Here is a 26,649-nt window from a genome sequence, read left to right on the forward strand (position 1 = left end):
CGTGCCCGTCGACCTGGGACCGGACCGCAGCGACGCACGGATGCACGCCAAGACCATAGGATCCTACGCAGTGCCGTAGGGGACCGCACCGCCACTTCCCAGCAAATTAGGGACATTGTTGGTCCTGGGGTATCGGCGAGGACCATTCGCAACCGTCTCCATGAAGCTGGGCTACGGTCCCGCACACCGTTAGGCCGTCTTCCGCTCACGCCCCAACATCGTGCAGCCCGCCTCCAGTGGTGTCGCGACAGGCGTGAATGGAGGGACGAATGGAGACGTGTCGTCTTCAGCGATGAGAGTCGCTTCTGCCTTGGTGCCAATGATGGTCGTATGCGTGTTTGGCGCCGTGCAGGTGAGCGCCACAATCAGGACTGCATACGACCGAGGCACACAGGGCCAACACCCAGCATCATGGTGTGGGGAGCGATGTCCTACACTGGCCGTACACCACTGGTGATCGTCGAGGGGACACTGAATAGTGCACGGTACATCCAAACCGTCATCGAACCCATCGTTCTACCATTCCTAGACCGGCAAGGGAACTTGCTGTTCCAACAGGACAATGCACGTCCGCATGTATCCCGTGCCACCCAACGTGCTCTAGAAGGTGTAAGTCAACTACCCTGGCCAGCAAGATCTCCGGATCTGTCCCCCATTGAGCATGTTTGGGACTGGATGAAGCGTCGTCTACGTGGTCTGCACGTCCAGCACGAACGCTGGTCCAACTGAGGCGCGAGGTGGAAATGGCATGGCAAGCCGTTCCACAGGACTACATCCAGCATCTCTACGATCGTCTCCATGGGAGAATAGCAGCCTGCATTGCTGCGAAAGGTGGATATACACTGTTCTAGTGCCGACATTGTGCATGCTCTGTTGCCTGTGTCTATGTGCCTGTGGTTCTGTCAGTGTGATCATGTGATGTATCTGACCCCAGGAATGTGTCAATAAAGTTTCCCCTTCCTGGGACAATGAATTCACGGTGTTCTTATTTCAATTTCCAGGAGTGTATGAGATTCCATACTCCGCAAAGAAATCTGGAAGAAATTAACAATAAGTGTAGATTTCAAGCAATACAAAAAGTTGTGGTTACAAAATTCCTGGGTGCTTATATAGACAGCAAATGTAATTGGTCGACACACATTCTTGATCTTTACAAAACACTTAGCTCAGAAATATTTGCACTATGGGTTACACTTAGCTCAGAAATATTTGCACTATGGGTTATTGCTTCAGTGGCTGATGTAGATATCATTAAGGCTACTTACTTCGGCTATTTTCATTCATTAATGTCATATTCTATTATATTCTGGGGGAACCAACGTTTCACAAAAAAAATTTTCCCTGCACAAAAAAATGCCATCAGAATAATGAGTGGTGTCCATCACAGACACTCTTGTAGATGCTTGTTTCGAAAGATGGGGATCCTTACCACTGACTCACAGTATATCTTTTCTTTGTTGACCCTTGTCTGTAATAACCCTTCTATCTACAAAGATAACAGCCAATTTCATGACTACAACACAAGGACCAAAAACAGTCTGCACATTGAATTGAAAAGTCTCACTATGGTTCAAAAAGGAGCTTACTACTCCAGTATTAAGCTGTTTAATGCTCTCCCACCACACATCAAATGCCTTAACAATAGATTTCCAGCATTCAAACAAACACTCAAGGAGTACCTTTTTACAGAATTGATGAATATGTGAAAGAAAATGTATATAATCACTAAACTTGCAAGTGTTGTATAAATAGTGTAATTAATTTTGTTTTGAATAGGCATATGAAAATTGTTTATTGGTATTTCTGTATTTCCCTTGGACTAGTGAACTTATCTTGATTCCTGTATATATTACTCATCCTTAACATGTCAAACAAAAACTTTCTGTTAGTGGCTGTGTGCTTGTGACTGTGTATGTGCGGATGGATATGTGTGTGTGTGTATGCGAGTGTATAACTGTCCTTTTTTCCCCCTAAGGTAAGTCCCGGGATTGGAATGACTCCTTACCCTCTCCCTTAAAACCCACATCCTTTCGTCTTTCCCTCTTTCCTGATGAAGCAACCGTTGGTTGCGAAAGCTTGAATTTTGTGTGTATGTTTGTGTGTCTATCAACCTGCCACCACTTTCGTATATATATACATATGTGAAAAACAATTTTCTGTTTATTGATTGTGCTGTTATCTATTGATTATATTTGCATTGTATCTTTATTGTACGTATTTATACAAGTTATGCTTGAACTATGTACAATTTGACACGTTTCACATCCTTGCAATTCACTCGCTTCCAGGATCTACGGAACATGAAATAAATAAATAAAAATAAATAGACAACTTTTTGTGAATGTTCATATATACAATCCACATCTACACCCTGCAAACCACTGTGAGGTGCATGACAGAGGGTATGTCCCATTGTACCAGTTATTAGAGTTTCCTCCTGTTCCTTTCACCTATGGAGTGCAAATAGGGGTAATGCAGGAGTAGGTTTAATAATGAATAGGAAAATAGGAATGCGGGTAAGTTACTACAAACAGCATAGTGAACGCATTATTGTGGCCAAGATAGATACGAAGCCCACACCTACTACAGTAGTACAAGTTTATATGCCAACTAGCTCTGCAGATGACGAAGAAATTGAAGAAATGTATGATGAAATAAAAGAAATTATTCAGATTGTGAAGGGAGACGAAAATTTAATAGTCATGGGTGACTGGAATTCGAGTGTAGGAAAAGGGAGAGAAGGAAACATAGTAGGTGAATATGGATTGGGGGACAGAAATGAAAGAGGAAGCCGCCTTGTAGAATTTTGCACAGAGCACAACATAATCATAACTAACACTTGGTTTAAGAATCATGAAAGAAGGTTGTATACATGGAAGAACCCTGGAGATACTAAAAGGTATCAGATATATTATATAATGGTAAGACAGAGATTTAGGAACCAGGTTTTAAATTGTAAGACATTTCCAGGGGCAGATGTGGATTCTGACCACAATCTATTGGTTATGACCTGTAGATTAAAACTGAAGAAACTGCAAAAAGGTGGGAATTTAAGGAGATGGGACCTGGATAAACTAAAAGAACCAGAGGTTGTACAGAGTTTCAGGGAGAGCATAAGGGAGCAATTGACAGGAATGGGGGAAATAAATACAGTAGAAGAAGAATGGGCAGCTTTGAGGGATGGAGTAGTGAAGGCAGCAGAGGATCAAGTAGGTAAAAAGACGAGGGCTAGTAGAAATCCTTGGGTAACAGAAGAAATACTGAATTTAATTGATGAAAGGAGAAAATATAAAAATGCAGTAAGTGAAACAGGCAAAAAGGAATACAAACGTCTCAAAAATGAGATCGACAGGAAGTGCAAAATGGCTAAGCAGGGATGGCTAGAGGACAAATGTAAGGATGTAGAGGCCTATCTCACTAGGGGTAAGATAGATACCGCCTACAGGAAAATTAGAGAGACCTTTGGAGATAAGAGAACGACTTGTATGAATATCAAGAGCTCAGATGGAAACCCAGTTCTAAGCAAAGAAGGGAAAGCAGAAAGGTGGAAGAAGTATATAGAGGGTCTATACAAGGGCGATGTACTTGAGGACAATATTATGGAAATGGAAGAGGATGTAGATGAAGATGAAATGGGAGATATGATACTGCGTGAAGAGTTTGACAGACCACTGAAAGACCTGAGTCGAAACAAGGCCCCCGGAGTAGACAATATTCCATTGGAACTACTGACGGCCGTGGGAGAGCCAGTCCTGACAAAACTCTACCATCTGGTGAGCAAGATGTATGAAACAGGCGAAATACCCTCAGACTTCAAGAAGAATATAATAATTCCAATCCCAAAGAAAGCAGGTGTTGACAGATGTGAAAATTACCGAACTATCAGCTTAATAAGTCACAGCTGCAAAATACTAACACGAATTCTTTACAGACGAATGGAAAAACTAGTAGAAGCCAACCTCGGGGAAGATCAGTTTGGATTCCGTAGAAACACTGGAACACGTGAGGCAATACTGACCTTACGACTTATCTTAGAAGAAAGATTAAGGAAAGGCAAACCTACATTTCTAGCATTTGTAGACTTAGAGAAAGCTTTTGACAATGTTGACTGGAATACTCTCTTTCAAATTCTAAAGGTGGCAGGGGTAAAATACAGGGAGCGAAAGGCTATTTACAATTTGTACAGAAACCAGATGGCAGTTATAAGAGTCGAGGGACATGAAAGGGAAGCAGTGGTTGGGAAGGGAGTAAGACAGGGTTGTAGCCTCTCCCCGATGTTGTTCAATCTGTATATTGAGCAAGCAGTGAAGGAAACAAAAGAAAAAATCGGAGTAGGTATTAAAATTCATGGAGAAGAAATAAAAACTTTGAGGTTCGCCGATGACATTGTAATTCTGTCGGGGACAGCAAAGGACTTGGAAGAGCAGTTTAATGGAATGGACAGTGTCTTGAAAGGAGGATATAAGATGAACATCAACAAAAGCAAAACAAGGATAATGGAATGTAGTCTAATTAAGTCGGGTGATGCTGAGGGAATTAGATTAGGAAATGAGGCACTTAAAGTAGTAAAGGAGTTTTGCTATTTGGGGAGCAAAATAACTGATGATGGTCGAAGTAGAGAGGATATAAAATGTAGGCTGGCAATGGAAAGGAAAGCGTTTCTGAAGAAGAGAAATTTGTTAACATCCAGTATTGATTTAAGTGTCAGGAAGTCATTTCTGAAAGTATTTGTATGGAGTGTAGCCATGTATGGAAGTGAAACATGGACGATAAATAGTTTGGACAAGAAGAGAATAGAAGCTTTCGAAATGTGGTGCTACAGAAGAATGCTGAAGATTAGATGGGTAGATCACATAACTAATGAGGAAGTATTGAATAGGATTGGGGAGAAGAGAAGTTTGTGGCACAACTTGACCAGAAGAAGGGATCGGTTGGTAGGACATGTTCTGAGGCATCAAGGGATCACCAATTTAGTATTGGAGGGCAGCGTGGAGGGTAAAAATCGTAGAGGGAGACCAAGAGATGAATACACTAAACAGATTCAGAAGGATGTAGGTTGCAGTAGGTACTGGGAGATGAAAAAGCTTGCACAGGATAGAGTAGCATGGAGAGCTGCATCAAACCAGTCTCAGGACTGAAGACCACAACAACAACAACAACATGGAGTGCTGGAAGAATGATTGTTAGAATGCCTGCCTTTGTGCGTGCAGTAATTATTCTAATCTTATCTGCATGATCCCTTTGTGATCAATACGTAGGGGGCTGTAGTACATTCCTAGAGTAATTATTTAAAGCCTGTTCTTGAAACTTTGTTAATAGTCTTTCTCGGGATAGTTTACGTCTATCTTCAAGATTTTCCAGTTCTGGTTCTTCAGTATCTCTGTGACACACTCTCATGGATTATGCAAATCTCTGACCATTCATGCTGCCCTTCTCTGTATACGTCCAATATCCCCTGTTAGTACTATCTGGTATGGGTCCGACACACTTGAGCAATATTCTCAAAATGGTTGCACGAGTGATTTGTAAGCAAGCTGCTTTGTAGACTAATTGCACTTCCCCAGTATTCTACCAATAAATCACAGTATACCACCTACTTTACCCATGACTGAACCTATGTGATCATCCCATTTCATATCCCTACACAGTGTTACACCCACGTATTTGTACAAGTTGGCCAATTCCAACATTGACTCATAGATATTATAATCATAGGATACCACATTTTTTTGTTTTGTGAAGTGCGCAGTTTTACATTTCTGAACATTTAGAGAAGTTGCCAATCTCTGCACCACATTGAAATCTTATCAAGACCTGACTGAATATTTGTACAGCTTCCCTCAGATAGTACTTCCATTGTAGAAACGCAAAAAGCCTGATTTTACTATTAATATTGTCTGCAAATCATTAACATACAATATGAACAGCAAGGGCCCCAACACACTTCACTGGGACACACCTGAAGTTGCTTCTACATCTGACGACCCTATTCCGCCTCCTTCGATAACTCCTTTGATTGCCAGTATGGGGCACATCCTTTTTCTCTGTTACTTCCTGGAGTTTGCTTTTGGCTCTTGCTCTGGCAGCTTGACTTCACGCTACCTGCACTTTCCCTGTGCATGTCAACCCTTCGCCACCTTGGCTTCGTATGACGGCCCATGTTCACCTTGACCTTCATTTGCTTCCTAAGGACACAACTCCAGCCTCACTTTATCAACTTAAGTTTCATGACCTTCGCACGGAACTTCGCGATAGTACCTTTGCGTACACTGATGGCTCTCTGGCTGACTGTGGTGTCGGGTGTGCCTTCATTGTTGGTGGCGACGTTTTTCAGTATCGGCTTCCAGCACGCTGCTCAGTATTTACAGCAGAGCTCTTTGCCCTGAATAAGGCCACGGAGTACATCTGGCAACAAAGGCTTTTCAACTGTGTCATCTGCTCTGACACTTTCAGTGCCCTTCAATGCCTCTGTGCACTGTACACTGCCCATCCCTTAGTGCAACGGGGCCAGGAAAGCTGTCACTTGATCACTCTTGATGGAGTCACTGTGATGTTTATGTGGGTTCCTGGTCATGTTGGTCTGACACGAAAAGAGGCTGCGGACACGGTTGCAGTCCTCGTACCTCAGCCAACTAGTTCTTGTATTCCCTCCAATGAACTCCGTGTTGCCATCTGTCAGGTGGTGGTGTCACTTTGGCATCACCACTGGTCCTCCGTTCATGGGAATAAGCTCCAAGTTATTAAGCTTCTCTCAGCAGCTTGGACGACCTCCTTTCGGGCCTCCTGCTGCAAGGTCATTTTAACTAGGTTGCATATTGGGCACTGCCTTTTTAGCCACTGCTATTTGTTAAGTGGCACATTCCCTACCACTTTGTGCACATTGCGCCATTTCCTGTTGGATGCCCACATTTTAACTGTTTATGTTCGCACTTGGGTTTGCCGTCTGAGTTAGTGGCCATTTTAGTGGACAACATGCAGGCTGTCGATCGAGTTTTACTGTTTATCCGTAGCAATATGGTGCAGGCCATTTATTTTTTAGTTCTGGACCTCCGTTTCTCTATGGCATATTTTATAGGCCTTTCTCTGTATCCCTGTTTTTAGCTGTCTTCTCTTCCTTTGATTGGGATTGATGTGTAGTTGTTTGTAACTCCTCTCTTTATCTTCATGTTTCACAGTTTTGACATGGGTGCGTATGACCGTAGATGTTTTTTTCGCACTAAAACAAAACAAAGACCTGACAATGACTGTCCACCCAAGGGAACATGCTGTGTCTCACCCTTAAAAAAGTCCTCAATGCAGCCACAAATTTCACTTTATACCCCAACATGATCATGCTTTTGACAATAAGCGTAGGTGCGGGACTGAGCCCAATGCTTTTTGGAAATCAGGAAATACTGCATTTACCTGGTTGCCTTGATCCAAAGCTCTCAGTATATCCTGTGACAAATGTGCAAGTTGGGTTTTATATGATTGATGTTTTCGGAATCCATGCTGGTTGGCACTGAGGAGTTTATTCTGTTCAACGTACCTCACGATGTTTGAGCTCATAATATGTTCTAAGATTCTACAACAAATCGATTTCAAGGATATTGGATGGGAGTTTCCTGTATCACTTCTACTACCCTTCCTGTAGATGAGTGTGATCTGTGTCTTTTTCCGAGAACTGGGCACGGTTTTTTGTTTGAGGGATCTATGATAGACTATAGTTAGAAGGAGGGCTAACTCAGCTGCAAAGTCAGTATAGAATATCACAGGGATTCCATCAGGGCCTGGAGCTTTGTTTAATTTTAATGATTTCAGCTGTTTCTTAACACCACTGACACCAAAACTTATTTCATTCATCTTCTCAGTGGTGTTAGGATTAAATGGGGCAATTCTCCTAGTTTTTCCTTTGTAAAGGAACATTTGAAAACAGAGTTAAGTATTTCAGCTTTTGCTTTGCTATCCTCAATTTAAATTCCTGTCTCATTCGCACTGGACACAACTTTGGTGCCACTAACAGCCTTTACATGCAACCAGCATTTGTTTGGTTTTTGTGAAAGATCACCCTACAATATTCTGCTACAGTAGTCATTGAAGGCATCATGAATTGCTCTCTTGTCAGCCAAACACGTTTCATTCAGCATCTCTCTGATTATAGCTCAACATTAGAAGTTTCTTTAGTGTGACTGTATACCATGAATGGTTCTGCTAGGTACATAGTCAATTATTCTTTTAAACTTGAGCCAGAGTTCCTCTGCATGCTCCTGCCCTGTGGTGAAAATTAAAGTTCCTCATTGACATATGACACTACTGATTTTTTTATCTAGTTTACTGGACATATATATCTTTCTATTTGTTTTAGTTGTACTTCATACTTTGGTAATCATTGTTGCCACAACCGTGTCATGGTCACTGATACCTGTTTCGATGTGGACATCCTCAAAGAGGTCAGATGTATTTGTTGTCATTAGATCCAATATATTTCCATCATGAATGGGGTTCCAAACTATCTGTTCTAGGTAGTTTTCAGCAAAGGCATTTAATAAAGTTTCACAGATTGTCTATATCATGCCCACCACCAACTAAAGTGTAATTTTTCCAATTAATTGTTGGATAGATAGGCTCCACCGATGATTTCATTATGACAGGGGAACTTACATACAAGTGAACTGATGATTTCTCTTACAGGTTTCACTTACATCAGGAGATGAGTCTGGTCGGCAATGGAAGGATCCAATTAACATTTTATGCCCACCCCTGATACTGAGTCAATGATACACCTGACCCACCATAAGATCAACAGATATCAGAAGCATGAAGAAATGTTACAGTCTCAAAATTGATGATGATGTTTTCAGGGCCTCAAATGCATTAATGTATGATAAAATCCAAAACTTAATATACTATACATCATTCAGAATCCCACAAATTAGGTTTCACTGTCAGTATAACTACAACATATTTTGATGTCCGACCTAATTTTACTGTATAGTGAGTGAACTGGCATATGTGAGGAGTGTGCTACCATCTAGTGGGATTTATGGCAAGTGAACACGGATAAAAGTCTGCTGCAGTGTGCTACCACCTGGTAGTATTGAATGGTAAGTACTAGTCGTACATGCTGTGAACCTTGCACATTATTTATCAAATCCGTCTGTATTTGACCCGTAAGGCAATTACATCACGCCAGTTGCGCATGTGCAGAAGCTCCTTAAAACGTGCACAACTGAAAGTGCGCTCGCTACCCTGATGCCAAGTTTCATGGAATCAGTAGCAATGCAGCATAGCATGATAGATTTAGTGTCCTGTATTTCAGATTCCACAGCTACATATATTGAACAGCATTCCAATAAATCGGAAATGTGTCAAAAGTCATGGTGTTCATGCACTCTTACACAACAGCCACCACTGCATATATTTGTGATTAAACCAACAAATATTGGTCAGTGGAAGTTTTGTATGCACTATCCTTAGTAAATCCATTACATTTCCCAAAAACGTCCCATGAATAAGCTTAATGATTGATTTTGTATGGTACAGTCAAATGATGTAGGAGCTTTTGTTTATTCACATACATTGTATAACATTTGTAAAGAAAATTAGTATTATGTCTGCCATCTACACATTTCACTAGGCACCTTATGATATGTAATGCAGGATACTTAAGTGATCTACCATCATCTGCCCTCGTTTTCTATGTCCCATTCAAAATGGTAGACAGGAAGCATGACTGTCAGTAATCTCTTTGACTTTACTGTCACATTCATTTTGTGAGATATAATTATGTGGCAGGCAATAATATGTTTCCTAGCTCTCCTTGTTAAGGGTGTTCTCAGAATTTTAATACACATCTGACTGTGATGTACGATTTCTCTTGTGTAGCATTGGCCACTGGATTTGGATAAGCATCAGCATGATGCACCCATGCTTACTAAACAAACTGATGATGAAACATGTTGTTTTTCTTATTCTCGTTATGTTGCTCTATATGATAAAGAATCCAAATTGATGAGCAATGCTCAAGAAACTACTTAAAATTTTGTATGATAGCTATTTTGTGGGTACAATTAGAGTTTAATTTAGTTTATTTTTGGCCACAGATCACATTTTACGATGATATTAGATGTATCGTGTTGCAAGTCTTATACAGAATAAACAAAATTTATCACTGATACAGAAACACAAATTTTTAAGTAATAATGGTTACAGATAATCAAAAGTAACCAGATATGTAGGTAATGCAAAATAATAATGAATAGCAATAGCTTGCATTAATTTACACGGTAGTCTTGCAGACATAAGGAAAGTAGACAAAGTTATACAGGGTGTCCATAATTAAAGTTCCAGTTTCAGAATGCTGTAGAAAGAAGAATGACACAAAATTTGAACAGCATATTATTGATGTAGGCAAAGTGTCATGGGAAAAAAAATTTTAACAAAAATTTTACCACTATATGGTGTGGTAAGCAAATTAATGCAAATGGTATTTGCTACTAATGACAGATGAATCACAATGCCATGGCTGTGGTTTGAGATGCACATTACACCATTTGTACTTTTCATTGTGCACGACTGCACAAGCTCAGCACTCAACAGTTGTGGCACTGGTAGTTAGGCAAGCCCACCCACCAATGCAAGGTTGCGCCACACTGGATGGGAAAAATCTTTTTTTCTGTCCTTAGGCCAAAACCTGCATAAAAAGGCAAAGTAACATTTTTATTTGTCCTAGAGCCAAAAACTGCATAAAAAGTGATATGGCATTGGTTTCTAATTGTTGTGAGACTGGTGCAAGACATGTTCAGTATGCTGTCCGTCATTTTCTGCCACAAGTTGAAACTGAAAAGTAACATGTTCCACAACATATTTGACAGTAATTATATTTTTCCATATCTTTCTTTTCTATATCTACTTATTTTGTGCTGTTAGCTGTAGCATTTTTATTGCTGTCATTATTTTTTTAACCTTCTATTTTCTTTGTCTCTCCTTTCTTTAATACCCTTTCTACTTTAAGCTGATTAAACTTAAAATTCTATTCATTCTTTTATCACGTTCTGTTGATCACATTACAATGGAAAATCTTTAGGTATATTTAATGAGTTACTGAATAGAGTAGGCATAGCAGTCAGATAGTAGTTCTCTAGGCTCTATAAATAGTTACCAATTTAACTGCTACAAATCAACATGAATGTAACTGACGGGAATGACAATACAGGGTGTACATAAAGTCCGATAACACTTTCAATTATTTATTGCACAAGAACCAAACGTTGCAAGATATCATACATATGTCATGTTGAAGAGAAACTCTGAAAGTTTTTTTTTTTCCTCATGTAGGCCGCCACAGCGTAGTTTGATAATTTGCCAATAGTTAGCGCTAGCTGCAAACATGGCGAGTTCAGGTGTGGAGCGAGATTTCTGCTCAGGTGTGAAGCGAGATTTCTGTGTGTTGGAATTCGACAAAAACAAGTGTGCTACAATGGATGTTTAGGACCAAGTACAGTAAAAAGCCACTAACAAGGAAGGCCATTTACAATAAGCACAACAGATTCGTTACGACGGGTTGCTTGTGCCTGGCAAAGAGAAGTGGATGTCCCAGTCTGAGTGAAGTGAATGTGGACCGCATACGAGAGACATTCATAAGGAGTCCAAGGAAATCGGTGCATCGTGTGTCCCGTGAACTTGAAATGGCTCCAATGACAGTGTGGAAAGTCCTGCGACAGAAGCTATCTATGAAACCATTCAAATTGGAGCTAGTGCAGAAGGTCAATGTCGACGACAAAGACAAGGGTTTTGAGTTTTGTTTGCAGTTGCAACAATTGAATGAGGATGGGGATGGCATTTTTGAGTACTTAAGCTTTTAGCAACAAAGCCACTTCTCACTCTAATGGCAAAGTGAACAGGGATGATTGTCAAATTTGGGGTACAAAGCATCCACATGAAGGCCTCGAATTTGAGCGTGATTGCCCATAGGTAAATATTTTTTGTGCCTTGTCATGTCGAAAACTGTACGGGCCATTCCTCTTCGCCGAGAGCACTGACAATGGATATATGAAGATGATATCTGTTCTTTCGGACAAGTCTGAAAGAACAGATACCATCGGCGACCGTGTAGCTCTCTAGAATGAAATGATAATTAAGTCAGGACCCTAAGCTGCCGACTGGCATTGAAATACATCAACGGGGACAGTTGAAAATGTGTGCCCTGACTGGGACTTGAACCCAGGATCTCCTGCTTACATGGCAGATGCTCTATCCATCTGAGCCACTGAAAGCACAGATGATGTGCGACTGCAGGGCTTATCCCTTGCACGCTCCCCGTGAGACCCACATTCCCAACTTAATGTCCAAACATTACATTTGTAGTGCCCCTGCCCATTACACTCATTACTCATGGCTAACAATCTGACCAAGTCCCGTAAGAGTTCGGGCAATGCGTGTGCATCCGCACAGGAGGTGGTCAATGGGCGCTTAGCCTTAACTATATGAAGATGGTATCTGTTCTTTTGGACACGTCCCAAAGAATAAATACCATCGGTGACCGTGCAGCTCGCTAGAATGAAATGATAATTAAATCACGACCCTAAGCTGCCAACAGGGTTCGAGTCCCAGTCGGGGCAAACATTTTCAACAGTCCCTGTTGATGTATATCAACGCCTGTCGGCAGCTTCGGGTCTTGATTTAATTATCATTTCAGTCACTGGATATTTCTGCTTGGACATGTTGCAGCAATGGCTTATGCCTCAAATGCAATTGGACTCTCTGTTCATCTTTCAGTAGGATGGGGCTCCACCCCATTTTCATCTGAAGTTCATGGGTACCTGAACACGAAGCTGCTGCATCGATGGATCAGCCGTGCTACAGAAGGGGAAAGCTGTTTAATGAAATGGCTTCCTCAATCACCAGATCTCACTCTGTGTGACTTTTTTCTGTGGGGACACATTAAAGATCTGGTGTACGTACCGCCTCTACCACGTGATGTAGCAGAGCTCTGGGAGAGAATATGGGAAGCGACTGCCACGGTTGATGATACCATGCTGGGACGGGTATGGCAAGAATTAGATTATCGTATTGATGTCTGCCGGGTCACTCATGGTTCACATATCGAATGTTTGTTAAAAATACTTCGAGTTTCTCTTCAATATGCAATACGTATGACATCTATACAATGTTTAGCTCTTGTGCAATAAATAATTGAAAGTGTTCCCGGACTTTTTGTACGCCTTGTACTTTGGACAAAAAGCTGCTACTCTTTCAGTTATATTAAGTAGCTTCAGTTTGTTTGCTGTTCTTACTTAATACTTATATGAAAGCAGTAATAACTGTTATAGTAACACAATTAGCTACATGGAGTAAGAACCATCTTAAGACTGGAACATTGTTACTTGTCACATTGCCAATAGCATCTTTCAGTTATTGAATACAGATGAGAGGATGTGTTGAACCAGTGGATACCGAACTTCATCTCTGACCCTTGGCATAATTATGTTGTCACACATGGCACCGTACACACAAATACAGATATATAACAGAGAACTGACAACATTTATCTTGCTTCTATATTGTTCTGTAGCATATCCAGAGAGAGGTGTGTAGGTTAGGCTAAAAGATGGCAGTTTGTTTGTGAGTTGTTGAAGCCAACAAATGTTGTCATGATATTCCCGTTATGGCATGTATTTCAGGCATATTTGTTTTTTATGAATGGTAAACCATGGTTTGGGACACTTGTATTGATGTAATTAAAGAGTACCAGTACAATGTTGTTGTTTGAACATCTCTACAATCAGAAGCATTTAACAACAAGACTTGCAGTTAGAATTTTTAAGAGTCAAATGTTACCACTCTCTGGGGATCTTCCATGCATCATAACTGTATGGAGGAGTACTGGGATGGTGGAATTAATACATAATAGAAGTTGAAATGATCCACACTTCAAGAGGATAATTAATAAAAGCCAACTATATTTGGAAATCTGTTTTACTATCTCACACATCTCATGTAAGCAACATATCCATGTGCTATCCTATTTATCAATTACGATCTGTGCTATGTCATAATAGACTCCAATTCTAGGCTTTGCTATTCTGAACTCAAATACCATGAAAGTATATGTTATGACTTCAGTTCAACAAATCCACAACTTTTCTCTCTCATTGTCTTCTTGTAATGTTTGTATGAATGAATATATTCTTACTGTCCTTGGTAAAAATAACTTTTCAACATTTTCATTTGCAAGTACAGCTCTAATAACATAAATAACAAGAACCATCTCTATGGCGAATCAACATCAAAGCTAATCAATGAATACTTTTATGGTGCAAAACCATATTCTTGTTTGTTTGCCTATTACATTCAGGATACAATTTTGGTACAGTACAATTCTGTTGGGCGTGTATGATAGAAGAAGAAGGCTGTGAGATACAATTGGCTACTAGGAGCACTGACCTAGATGATCATATCTGTTGAATGAATCACCATGAAAAATTTGTTACACCCTTACCTGTGAGATAGGAAAGAAAATATTTTATACTGAGCCCATTATACTTCTGCACAGTTTATTAATGAAGACCAAAACACATCATCTCTCCTAACAAGCACCCATAAACAGAATGCTCTGGTAGAAAGAATAATGTACATCAGAGAGCCTACAGCTAAAATAATATGATAGTTTAGTGACCTTGGTAATAGAAACAGAAAATGAATTAATTACACTAAGAAAATCTACAGACCATTTCTTTATATCAAGCAAGTGAGAGACAAAACAGTGGGTATGACTCCTAGTCAAATAAGTGTTTCCCCACTAACAGAATAAATGAAGGAAGAATAATATTTCGATACTTTTAAAAATCTAGAAAAATTGTTAACTTGGTAGTGCTTTTCCTGGATATAATGCGCCTGAAAACGGGTGGTCAGACACGTTTTTGTCACCATAATTTGACTGGAAAGGAAAGCAGAAGTGGGGATGTGCATGAAAATGTATTTCATAAAAGCCACGGAGCACAACTTACAGAAAATTTAACGATCTAGATTAAACCAGTAACCTCCATGTGATACTGTTGATGATGATCAGTCCTTTTGATATGGATAGAAAGCTTGTCAACCCTCTTGGTACTATTAAAGAGGAACAGAGTATGTGTCACCACTGTTTTCCTCCTGTCATTTGAAACTTATAAGAGCAGAACAAACATGACACAACACTGTGCAACACACACAGACATCAACACAAAACAGGTACACACCTGACATTTTGATGACATTAGAGGATGATGATGGCTAACCATTATCATTATGATTATCCCTATGACAGACGTTAACCACTAATATTCACAGGACTTTGGTTGTAAGTGAACAATACAGAGACTTGATACTAAACGAAGATCACAGCTCACTTCTTGCCCTATTAATTGTAATCTGAACAAAAAATGGTTTAGAGTTGTATGAAATGCAAATGTTATGCAACATACAGCTAATGCCTGTGAAGATAAGAGCCCATATCTCTAACAAAATTATTGTTAATTTTTTCAATAAAAAGTCTGGCAGAATTCGACTGAATTCATGTGGAGATGACGTGAAAATTGTGGAACAAAAGATGAAACTACTGACAAGTGTAAGTGACAATTACCACAAAAGTATCACTTGGAAAATGAGAAGGAAGAGAAAGAGCGAAACAAGAGAAGAGTGGCTGAACTTCAGGAACTGTAAGATTTTCTAAATGACTTTTTCTCTGGTACTCCAGAAAGTTGTAAAAAAGTTTCCCAAAACACACACACAACAAGCACAACGATGATGTTTCCCAAAAACAAGCTTGAAATCATGAAGATGGTAAAGAAAATCAAAAATAAGAAATCATCCAGTATAGATGAGGGTCCAGTTTCTGTTCTGAAGGTATACATAAACAGCATAAAAAAACTCATTAATGAGTGTTAGTTAAAATATTTTAGCACAGTGACTGAAGCACACATCAGTTATGCTCTCACCAAAGAAAGGTGATGCAGACAGTGCTGAAAACTACAAGCCAACTTCCCTACTGTCTGCAGAAAAAAATTGAATCAACCATGAAAGATAAGCTATGAGTTTCACGAATAAATACAAACTTTTTAAAGAAGTACAGTTTGGTTTCTGAAGTGGAAGTAGTACAATATCGGCCATTATGGAATTCACAGAAGTAGTACTTGAAGCTCTTGACTAATATAACGGTGTTACAGGCATATTCAAAGACTTGTCCAAGGATTCTGAAATCCTGACCATAAAATACAACTAAGCCAGCTAGAAGCATTACGTGTATGAGGAATAGCAAACGAGTGGTTCCAGTCTTACCTGGAAAACAGAATGCAAATGGTGGAGGTCAATTTTTTTCTAAACCTGTCAGGCAAGAAACATACAGTTGTCCCTCAGGGTAGCATATTTGGTCAAATTATGTTCTTAATATACTGTATATCAATGACTTCCCAAATAGTATTAGACATGAAGAAAACGTTCTCTATTCCGATAACACACACACCCTAGTTACAGAAAGCAATGAAACCATTAAGGCTGTTTATGATTGGGCAGCATGTATTAAATTAACATTTAACATAAAAACAAATAGTACTCACTTCAGTGTAACGAGGGAAAACAACTCTGTCACATTAAGCATAGATGATAAATCTATATAGTCTTATGAGACTAAAAGTTTTGAGGTATAAATATGGATTGTCAATTAATATGGTAAAAACACACAAAGACACTGACAAAAAGAATGATATCAGCATCTTATGTTCTTACGATTCTATCATCAGTTTGTAAAAGCAAATCTGCTGTGGTGACATACTATTTCTAAGTACACTCAATTCTTAGCTAATGGTTCTTTTCTTGGGGCACAAAACACTGACACAATTTTTAAACTGCAGAAATGACTGAGTATCTCATGTTCATTGTAAAGAACTGTTTAAAAAACAAAGTATCCTTACTGCACCAAGTGAGTACACCTACGAATCTTTTGTGCAGATCAGGAAAACATTAGGAAGTATTTCAATAATAATTCTATACATAATCATGGTACAGGAGCCAATTTGGACTTACATTTACCAAGGAAAAACAAACTAAAAAAAACTCAAAACAGCATTGTCTTTCAGGGGGTGAAACTGTATACTAAACTGCCCATGGAAATGAAAACGATTACTTCAAATACAAAAAAAATCTCCCATGCCTTATCTTTCCAGTTTCCCACCACCTCCCCAAGTCGCACCGTCACCACAGAGGAGCATTTCCCTCATAATTCAGTACCACCCAGGACGGAAGCAACTGAATTACATTCTCTGTCAGGGTTTCGACTACCTCTCGTGCCCTGAAATGAGAAATGTCAGCTCACTATACTTTCCACCCCTCCCACAGTGGTATTCTGCCATCCACCGAGCCAACACAATATACTCGTCCATCCTTACTTCCAACCCCTTATCTCATGGCTCTTGCCCCTGTAATAGACCTAGATGCAAGACCTGTCCCATACATCCTCCCACCACCACCTACTCAAGTCTTGTTACAAACGTCACTTCTGAAACCAGTAATGTAATCTACAAGCTAAGCTGCAAACACTGTGCTGCATTTTATGTGGGCATGACAACCAACAAGCTGTGTGACTGCATGAATGGCCTCCAACAAACTGTGGCCAAGAAACAAGTGGATCACGCTGTTGCTAAGCACGGTGCCAAACATGACATCCATTATTTCAATGACTGCTTCACAGCCTGTGCCATACGGATCCTTCCCACCAACATCAGCTTTTCTGAATTCTGCAGGTGGGAATCCCTGCAATACATGCTATGTTCCTGTAACCCTCCTGGCTTCAACCTTCGTTAGTCACTGTCCAAACCCATCCAGCCCCCTTCCCTGTTGCCATTCTAGCACTACACAGCTGTCATTCCAGCATCACACCCAGTCTTTTTACTTCTCTCCTTTTCCACTATTCCCACTCCCCCCTTCTGCCTCTCCCCTGCCCTGCATCTAATCTGCAGCACTTCACTGTCCACCACCCCAGTCTCCTCCGTACCCTCACCCAGTCATCACTCTCATCACGCACTGGTGCTGCTGCTCGCTGTGTGGTTTCAATTGCCTGAGACTGCAGGTGTGTGTGTGTATGTAGTCTATTGTTGACGAAGGCCTTACTGGCTGAAAGCTTTATTTGTGACAGTCATTTTATTGCGCCTATCTGCAACAGCATCTCCGTTATATGGTGAGTAACAACTTTCCTTTTCATAATATTTTTACTTCAAATACATCTGGTTAAAAATCCAGCAAAAACATCTTCATAAGTAAATCATACTACATGATTAAATATTACTTCACCCTTTCAGTTCCATATTTTTTCTCAAGGAAGAAAATTTTTTCTTTAAGTGATAACGCTCTTAAGTGTTTTTTTAATGATTTTAGATGCAAGATTTATACAAAACTATGTACCCATTTTCAAAGCATACTTTCTACACTTGGCTCCATTTTATATACTAAAATAACTAATTATGAAATAGCCTCTATTACAATAAATAGGGAAATGATCATTCAGTAGCTACCATGCAAAATAATAATAATAATAATAATAATAATAATAATAATAATAATAATAAACCCTGTGGAGGCCCGGGAAAAGAATAGGCCTCTGGTATGTTCTGCTAGTCGTAAATGGCGACGAAAAGAACAAACCAAGGGCTAACCCCCCTTTTAGTGTGATTAGTTGGTTCAGGACAGAACTAATGAAGCCTCAGACAAGCGCAGTCATGGTCGGGGACGACGCTTGAACCTTATGCCTGTCCCCAATGGTAAAGACACAGCTAGCCACACGGAAAATGATTTAAATCCAAATAGAGGTGTTTTGCAGGATATGCTTCCTGCAACCACTCCAGAAGGAAAACAAAGACGGAGGATGAGATGGTCAGATGAAGTTAACCGACACCTCATGTTCTGTTATTACCAAGCAACAAACTTAGGAACCAACACAACTGGATACAGATCACAAGTATATACAACATTTATTACCAGATACTCAGAAGTAAATTTTTTAACAGAACAACGACTAGCTGATCAGATCCGTGTAATAATCAAAAATAACAGGATACCCCAGTCAGAATTAGAAAACATCAAACAACAAGTACAACAAATACTGGAACAAAATAATGCACAATCAGAAGAAGAAGAAGAAGAAGAAGAAGAAGAAAATACAGTAATGGACTCAAACATCCCAGAGCAAAAAAACAAAGAACAACACACATCAATTAAACAATCAGAGAAAAACGAAATCTTAAGACAGCCACCAGAACAAGCACAAAGAGAACATGAAGTGACACACATAATTAGATATAGAAAAAAATTTCAGTTGACATATATAGAATACAAAGACACAAATACAGACATTAGACCATTCTTGCATAGACTACCAAATAACCCACAAGTCGAAACAAGAATAACAACTATCAACAGTCTGCTTGTATCTGTGTATGTACGGATGGATATGTGTGTGTGTGTGTGTGTGTGTGTGTGTGTGTGTGTGTGTGCGCGCGCGCGCGGTGTATACCTGTCCTTTTTCCCCCCTCAGGTAAGTCTTTCCGCTCCCGGGATTGGAATGACTCCTTACCCTCTCCCTTAAAACCCACATCCTTTCGTCTTTCCCTCTCCTTCCCTCTTTCCTGATGAAGCAACCGTTTGTTGCGAAAGCTTGAGTTTTGTGTGTATGTTTGTGTGTCTATCGACCTGCCAGCACTTTCGTTTGGTAAGTCACATCATCTTTGGTTTTAGATATATTTTTCCCACGTGGAATGTTTCCCTCTATTATATTCAATCATACACAACAAAATAAATGAAAATACAACTATGGAAGAGTTACAACTACTGGTTTATATAGGAGCACTCACTACACAAAATATACACACTAGGCAGAGATCAGAACCAACCAACACACAGAAGAAACCCACAAAACCAGCATGGTAACACAGGCTACAGATCAGAATAGAAAAACTGAGAAAAGACATCGGACAGCTAACACAATTTATAAGAAATGAAATATCAGACAAAAAATGAAAAAGGGTAGGTAAAATCTCACAACAATAAGCGATAGAGCAATTAGATGAAAAGAAACAGAAATTACAAGCATTGGCCAAACGACTTAGAAGATACAAAAAAAGTGAAAATAGGAGGAAACAAAACCAAACATTCAACACAAACCAAAAGAAATTTTACCAGACAATAGGTAACACACACATTAAAATAGACAATCCACCAAACATAACAGACATGGAACACTTCTGGAGCAACATATGGTCAAACCCGGTACAACATAACAGACATGCACGGTGGATACAAGCAGAAACAGACACATACAAGATGATACCACAAATGCCTGAAGTGATAATGTTGCAGCTTGAAGTCACCCGAGCAATTAATTCTATGCACAATTGGAAAGCCCCTGGAAAATATAAAATAGCAAATTTCTGGCTAAAGAAGTTCACCTCAACACGTTCACATCTAACTAAATTATTTAACAGTTACATTGCAGACCCATACACAGTCCCTGATACACTTACACATGGAATAACTTATCTGAAACCTAAAGATCAAGCAGACACAGCAAACCCAGCTAAATATCGCCCCATAACATGCCCACCAACAATATACAAAATATTAACTTCAGTCATTACACAGAAATTAATGACACATACAACACAGAGCACAATTATAAATGAACAACAAAAAGGCTGCTGCAAAGGAGCACGAGGCTGTAAAGAGCAACTAATACTATATGCAGAGGTGACGTATCAAGCTAAAACTAAACAAAGGTCGCTACACTACGCATACATTGATTACCAAAAAGCTTTTGATAGTGTACCCCACTCATGGTTACTACAAATATTGGAAATATACAAAGTAGATCCTAAATTGATACAGTTCCTAAACATAGTAATGAAAAATTGCAAAACCACCCTTAATATCCAAACAAATTCAAATAATATCACATCACAGCCAATACAGATTAAGTGTGGAATATACCAAGGAGACTCATTAAGTCCTTTCTGGTTCTGCCTTGCTCTGAACCCACTATCCAACATGCTAAATAATACAAATTATGGATATAATATTACTGGAACATACCAACACAAAATCACATATTTGCTACACATGGATGATCTAAAACTACTGCCAGCAACAAATCAACAACTCAACCAATTACTAAAGATAACAGAAGTATTCTGCAATGATATAAATATGGCTTTTGGAACATACAAATGTAAGAAAAATAGCACAGTCAAGGGAAAACACATAAACAAGAAGATTACATATTGGATAACCACAGCGACTGCATAGAAGCGATGGAAAAAACAGATGCCTATAAATATCTAGGATACAGACAAATGGTTCAAATGGCTCTGAGCACTATGGGACTCAACTGCTGTGGTCATAAGTCCCCTAGAACTTAGAACTACTTAAACCTAACTAACCTAAGGACAGCACACAACACCCAGCCATCACGAGGCAGAGAAAATCCCTGACCCCGCCGGGAATCGAACCCGGGAACCCGGGCGTGGGAAGCGAGAACGCTACCGCACGACCACGAGATGCGGGCTAGGATACAGACAAAAAATAGGAATAGATAATACAAATATTAAAGAAGAACTAAAAGAAAAATATAGACAAAGACTAACAAAAATACTGAAAACAGAATTCACAGCAAGAAACAAGACAAAAGCTATAAATACTTATGCTATACCAATATTGACCTACTCATTTGGAGTAGTGAAATGGAGTAACACAGACCTAGAAGCACTCAATACACTTACACGATCACAATGCCACAAATACAGAATACATCACATACATTCAGCAACAGAAAGATTCACATTAAGCAGAAAGGAAGGAGGAAGGGGATTTATCAACATAAAAAACCTACATTATGGACATATATCTAAAAACAAAGATGATGTGACTTACCAAACGAAAGTGCTGGCATGTCGAAAGACACACAAACATACACACAAAATTCAAGCTTTCGTAACCATCGGTTGCTTCATCAGGAGAGAGGGAAAGACGAAAGGATGTGGGTTTTAAGAGAGAGGGTAAGGAGTCATTCCAATCCCGGGAGCGTAAAGACTTACCTTAGGGGGAAAAAAGGACAGGTATACACTCGCGCGCGCGCGCGCGCGCGCGCGCGCGCGCGCGCGCGCGCGCGCGCGCACACACACACACACACACACACACACACATATATCCATCCGCACATACACAGACACAAGCAGACATTTGTAAGGTAGACAATTTAAGAAAAATCTTTACAGAACAAGCAGAAACTAGCAAAATACACAAAGCAATCACTCATATAAATACATCGGCTACACCATTGCAATTTCATAACCATTTCTACAACCCTTTAGATCACATAACATCAACAGATACGAAGAAAGTAAATTGGAAAAAGTAAACACTACATGGCAATCATCCATATCATCTAACACAGACACACACCGATCAAGACGCATCCAACACATGGCTAAGAAAAGGCAATATATACAGTGAGACGGAAGGATTCATGATTGCAATACAGGATCGAACAATGAACACCAGGTATTACAGCAAGCATATTATTAAAGATCCCAATACCACAACAGATAAATGCAGACTTTGCAAACAACAAATAGAAACAGTAGATCACATCAGAAGCAGATGTACATTACTAGCAAATACAGAATACACCAGAAGACATGACAATGTAGCAAAAATAATACATCAACAACTTGCCACACAACATAAACTAATAAAACAACACGTTCCCACATACAAGTATGCACCACAAAATGTACTGGAGAATGATGAATACAAATTATACTGGAACAGAACCATTATAACAGATAAAACAACACCACATAACAAACCTGACATCAGACTCACCAATAAAAAGAAGAAATTAACACAACTAATCGAAATATCCATACCCAATACAACAAATATACAGAAGAAAACAGAAGAAAAAATTGAAAAATACATCCAACTAGCTGAGGAAGTCGAGGACATGTGGCATCAGGATAAAGTTGACATTATACCAATTATACTATCAACTAAAGGAGTCATACCACACAATATCCACCAGTACATCAATGCAATACAGCTACATCCAAATGTATCTATACAACTACAGAAATCTGTAATTATTGATACATGTTCAATTACCCGAAAGTTCCTAAATGCAATGCAACATATACCGTACGGTTAAAAGGAAGTCATGCTTGATCAAGGTCCGCGTCACTTTCCTTTTTTAACCAGACATAACGTCTGAGAAAGGAAAGAAGACAATAATAATAATAATAATAATAATAATAACAACAATATTCAATTGTACAGTGCAATGTAGCAAATCAACCACATCCATGTATTCTGGTGGTCGTGATCTGCTGCCCTGTGCTATACTGACTTGCTGATATTTTCATAGAGATGCTCAACAGTTGGCAGCACTTGAACGTGATGGAAAATTTAGATGTTCGCAAGTGTTTCCACTGGGATGAAATACTTCCATAGCAGCTAAGACACAGTAAAAGTTAATGTACAGAATTGTAACCAGAGTGTCTGAAATGATGCAGTGGTTAATAATGAAAGGGGATACCTACAACATGCTGTCCCATTACAACACATGATCACCATCTAACAGTTTTATAAGGAAATCATGTGCCAAGATCAAGAGCGTATGATAGAAATTTCGTGTTATTATTTTGAGCTCAACATCTCACTCATCTTGGGGATATGCTGATTCAGTTTTTCAGATGGGCTGAGAAGAGGACATCAAAATGTGTGTGCAGCATAGTTGCATGCTTACAAGGCCTTGAGTCAAGTTTTCCGGACAGACTGGAATTGGTGTAAGGGGTTTGTGGTCCAGCAGTCACCAGTGGATATCGTTAGTGTGTGCAACGATGTAGAGAAAAACTATGTTTTATAGGATAAGTTATATGCACCAAATTGTGTGAAAATCAAAGAACATTGTGTAGAGATCAACCGAGTGAGGCAGTGTAGCTGTTAAAGATACTGACCTTATAGTTGTAAGGATGGAGTTCACTTCCTCAACAGTGCCACAGCCAAGTGACTGTCCTGTCTTCATGAAAACGTATACTCTATGTGTATGTATATTTTGAGCTATTTGTTTAAATTGTATTATGATAACAAAACTTACATCTTCGTAAGATAGTCCCTGGATAAATAAATAAAACACATCAATCAGTTAATGACCATTTAATTCCTGTAGGGTCATAAGATGATGTGGTTGGTTACATGATCAGAAGACTGCTCGAGAACAAAAAGCAGGACGACTGCTTTCATTACTAAGGACTATTTTTGAGGTGTTTTCATACACAACTATTGTTAACCCTTTAACAGTGTCCTTGTTTTTTTGTTGTTTTATCAAAAATAATTAATTCAGTGGTAATGGAGAGACAATTTACTAGAAGTGTGACCACACTCTCAGCTGGAAAATTCCATTTACAAGATGTGACAAAACAGTAGAACCCAGCTCAGACCACATGCCTGCATTTGTTCTTTCTACAGGTTAAAACTTTTCTGCATGTAATCTTTTTGTGAGGCTACACTGGAATGTTGCCATTTTTACCTACCAGAGGAGTGTAAGAACACATTTTTAAGTCACTGTCTGATGACTGCCAATGAATTGTTTGAGCAAATCGCAAGTTGCTACAGCGAAACGACAAATTTATAGGTAAAAAAAATCGGACACTTCATTCTTTAGTACTGCAAGCATTCTCACTCCTGTATCAACGTAGCACTAGGCACAATGAATTAACATGCTCATAGCAAAAAAATTTAATTTTTCATAAGAATAAGTGTACACAATGGTTTCATGACAAAACAGAAAATATAGCTTACAGAAGAAGCCACATTTTATGAGTGGTTGTAAAGAAATATGCAGGAAGACTTCTGCTTGCCTCTACATCCTCCAGGAGTGTTGAATCATATTTGCACAAGATATAAAACATACATTTGTGCAATCCCCCATTCTGCCAAACTTCCACTATTGAATTGAAAGTAGTGAAAACACTAGATGGTTAGAACTAACCATGAATGCTTGTGCGTGTTACATATGCAACGTCTGTGTATTCGGTCATGTCACTGTTTCATAATTATATTAGGATAGTTGCAGGCAGACTAGCTATGCAGCTACCGTGTGTTATGTCTACCTGAGCCCTTCCTAATTGTGAATGAACCCCAGTGTCTCTCATCGAAGCCAAATATCTGTCATGTCATCATAGGGTCTGACTTACCTAATAACCGGGCTGTGACCATGCACAAAACAACAGAATTCACAGTTCCTCCTCTGCTACTGCAATCACATCTGGAACAAGCTACGTGCACTCTGTATGCAAATCAGTCCTCTGCTGCATCCAAGAGAAAACTGCAGCACTTAATCTCTTCCGTCTCTCAACAATTAACACATATAGCCAGTTCTCTCTGCCAAACAGTAAAACAAAAGCTCCTGTCTTATTTCCCTTACGTTTCTTTCTCTTTATATATCTCAAACAGCAACACCACTTTCTTTCCACTCTCTCTTCATTACCTGGGTTCTATCACATTCCTTTCTCTCCCTCTCCTTCCCCTTCTCTCAAATATATTAGTGCCAGTACCTGTAAGTTTAAATCTGCCCAATTGCCTTTGTTGTTCTACTTTTCATGAATGAATGCCAATTGTGTTTTTTGCTTTCTGCTGTGTCTACTACAGATCCAGTATCCATGTCATATTTATTTCTATGTGTAGGATACCACATAAAATGTAAGACCTTATAACTAATGCCTACAGTTCATTACTGAGAATTAGATACACATATTCAAAACAAGTAACATTTCATTTTTATTTACACATAAACAGAAAATAAATATTTTACACAAATCATATGATTGTAAAAAAGAGCATGAAAACTACAGGGGAAAACAGAAAACTTCTGCTGTTTGAAGTCAAAACATTTAAAACATTTTTGCTCATAAATTGTCCTTACAAAGAGTGTTGGACCCATCTCTCAGAGTGAGCTTCGGTGCATACTGTACAAATGATCCACCTGTCTCCAACCCATTACTGCTTGATCACCAACTGCTGAAGTCACCAAAACTATAACCAATGTTTTTCTTCTTCTTTGGAGGACCCCCAGAGTTTTCTGCAGCATCATTCCTTTGAAAAAATGTAAAAATGGAAAATTTGAGGGTTGCCACAGTTACATTAATCAGTAAACTGGTAGAAGAAATGTCTTTTTTTGCGAGAGTTTAATATCCTATTGCTAGGAAAATAAGTACAGACAACAAAAGAAGGATCCAGAATGGAATAATGATAATATTATGAAAAGGATAGATTGCTATTCACCATATAGTGGAGATGCAAAGCCACAGACAGGCAAAACAAAAAGACTGCTTTTGGCTAAAAGGCCTTCTTCTGAATTAGATAACATATACACACACATATTCTACAAACACACCTCATACACACATGAGCACGTCGCTGGCTGCCGAGGCTGACCTTGGCTGCCAGAGACAGAGGTCTTGTGTGTATGAGTTGCTTTTGTATATGTGTCTAATGCAGGAAAAGACCTATTGGCTGAAAGCTTACTTGTTTAGCACTCTTTTTGTTTTGCCTGCCTGCGACTCAGCATCTCCACTATATGGTGAGTAGCAA

General features: G+C 39.3%; 1 protein-coding gene and 1 long non-coding RNA gene across 2 annotated transcripts in view; one reads left to right on the forward strand and one right to left on the reverse strand.

The window, feature by feature from the left end:
- Positions 1-24,180, forward strand: part of LOC124613488 — a 39,131-nt gene extending 14,951 nt beyond the window's left edge. Inside the window, exons 2-3 of the long non-coding RNA XR_006979637.1 lie at positions 8,671-9,083; positions 23,743-24,180. This is a non-coding gene — a long non-coding RNA (uncharacterized LOC124613488). The remainder of the gene's footprint in view (positions 1-8,670; positions 9,084-23,742) is intronic.
- Positions 24,181-25,812: 1,632 nt separating this feature from the next.
- LOC124613474 (RING-type E3 ubiquitin-protein ligase PPIL2) overlaps positions 25,813-26,649 on the reverse strand; it is a 73,936-nt gene continuing 73,099 nt past the window's right edge. Inside the window, exon 11 of the mRNA XM_047142183.1 lies at positions 25,813-26,151. Within this exon, the coding sequence (XP_046998139.1) occupies positions 26,067-26,151 (85 nt within the window). The 3' untranslated portion in view covers positions 25,813-26,066. The remainder of the gene's footprint in view (positions 26,152-26,649) is intronic.

This window comes from Schistocerca americana, chromosome 1 (genome assembly GCF_021461395.2).
Source record: "Schistocerca americana isolate TAMUIC-IGC-003095 chromosome 1, iqSchAmer2.1, whole genome shotgun sequence".
NCBI lineage: Eukaryota > Metazoa > Arthropoda > Insecta > Orthoptera > Acrididae > Schistocerca > Schistocerca americana.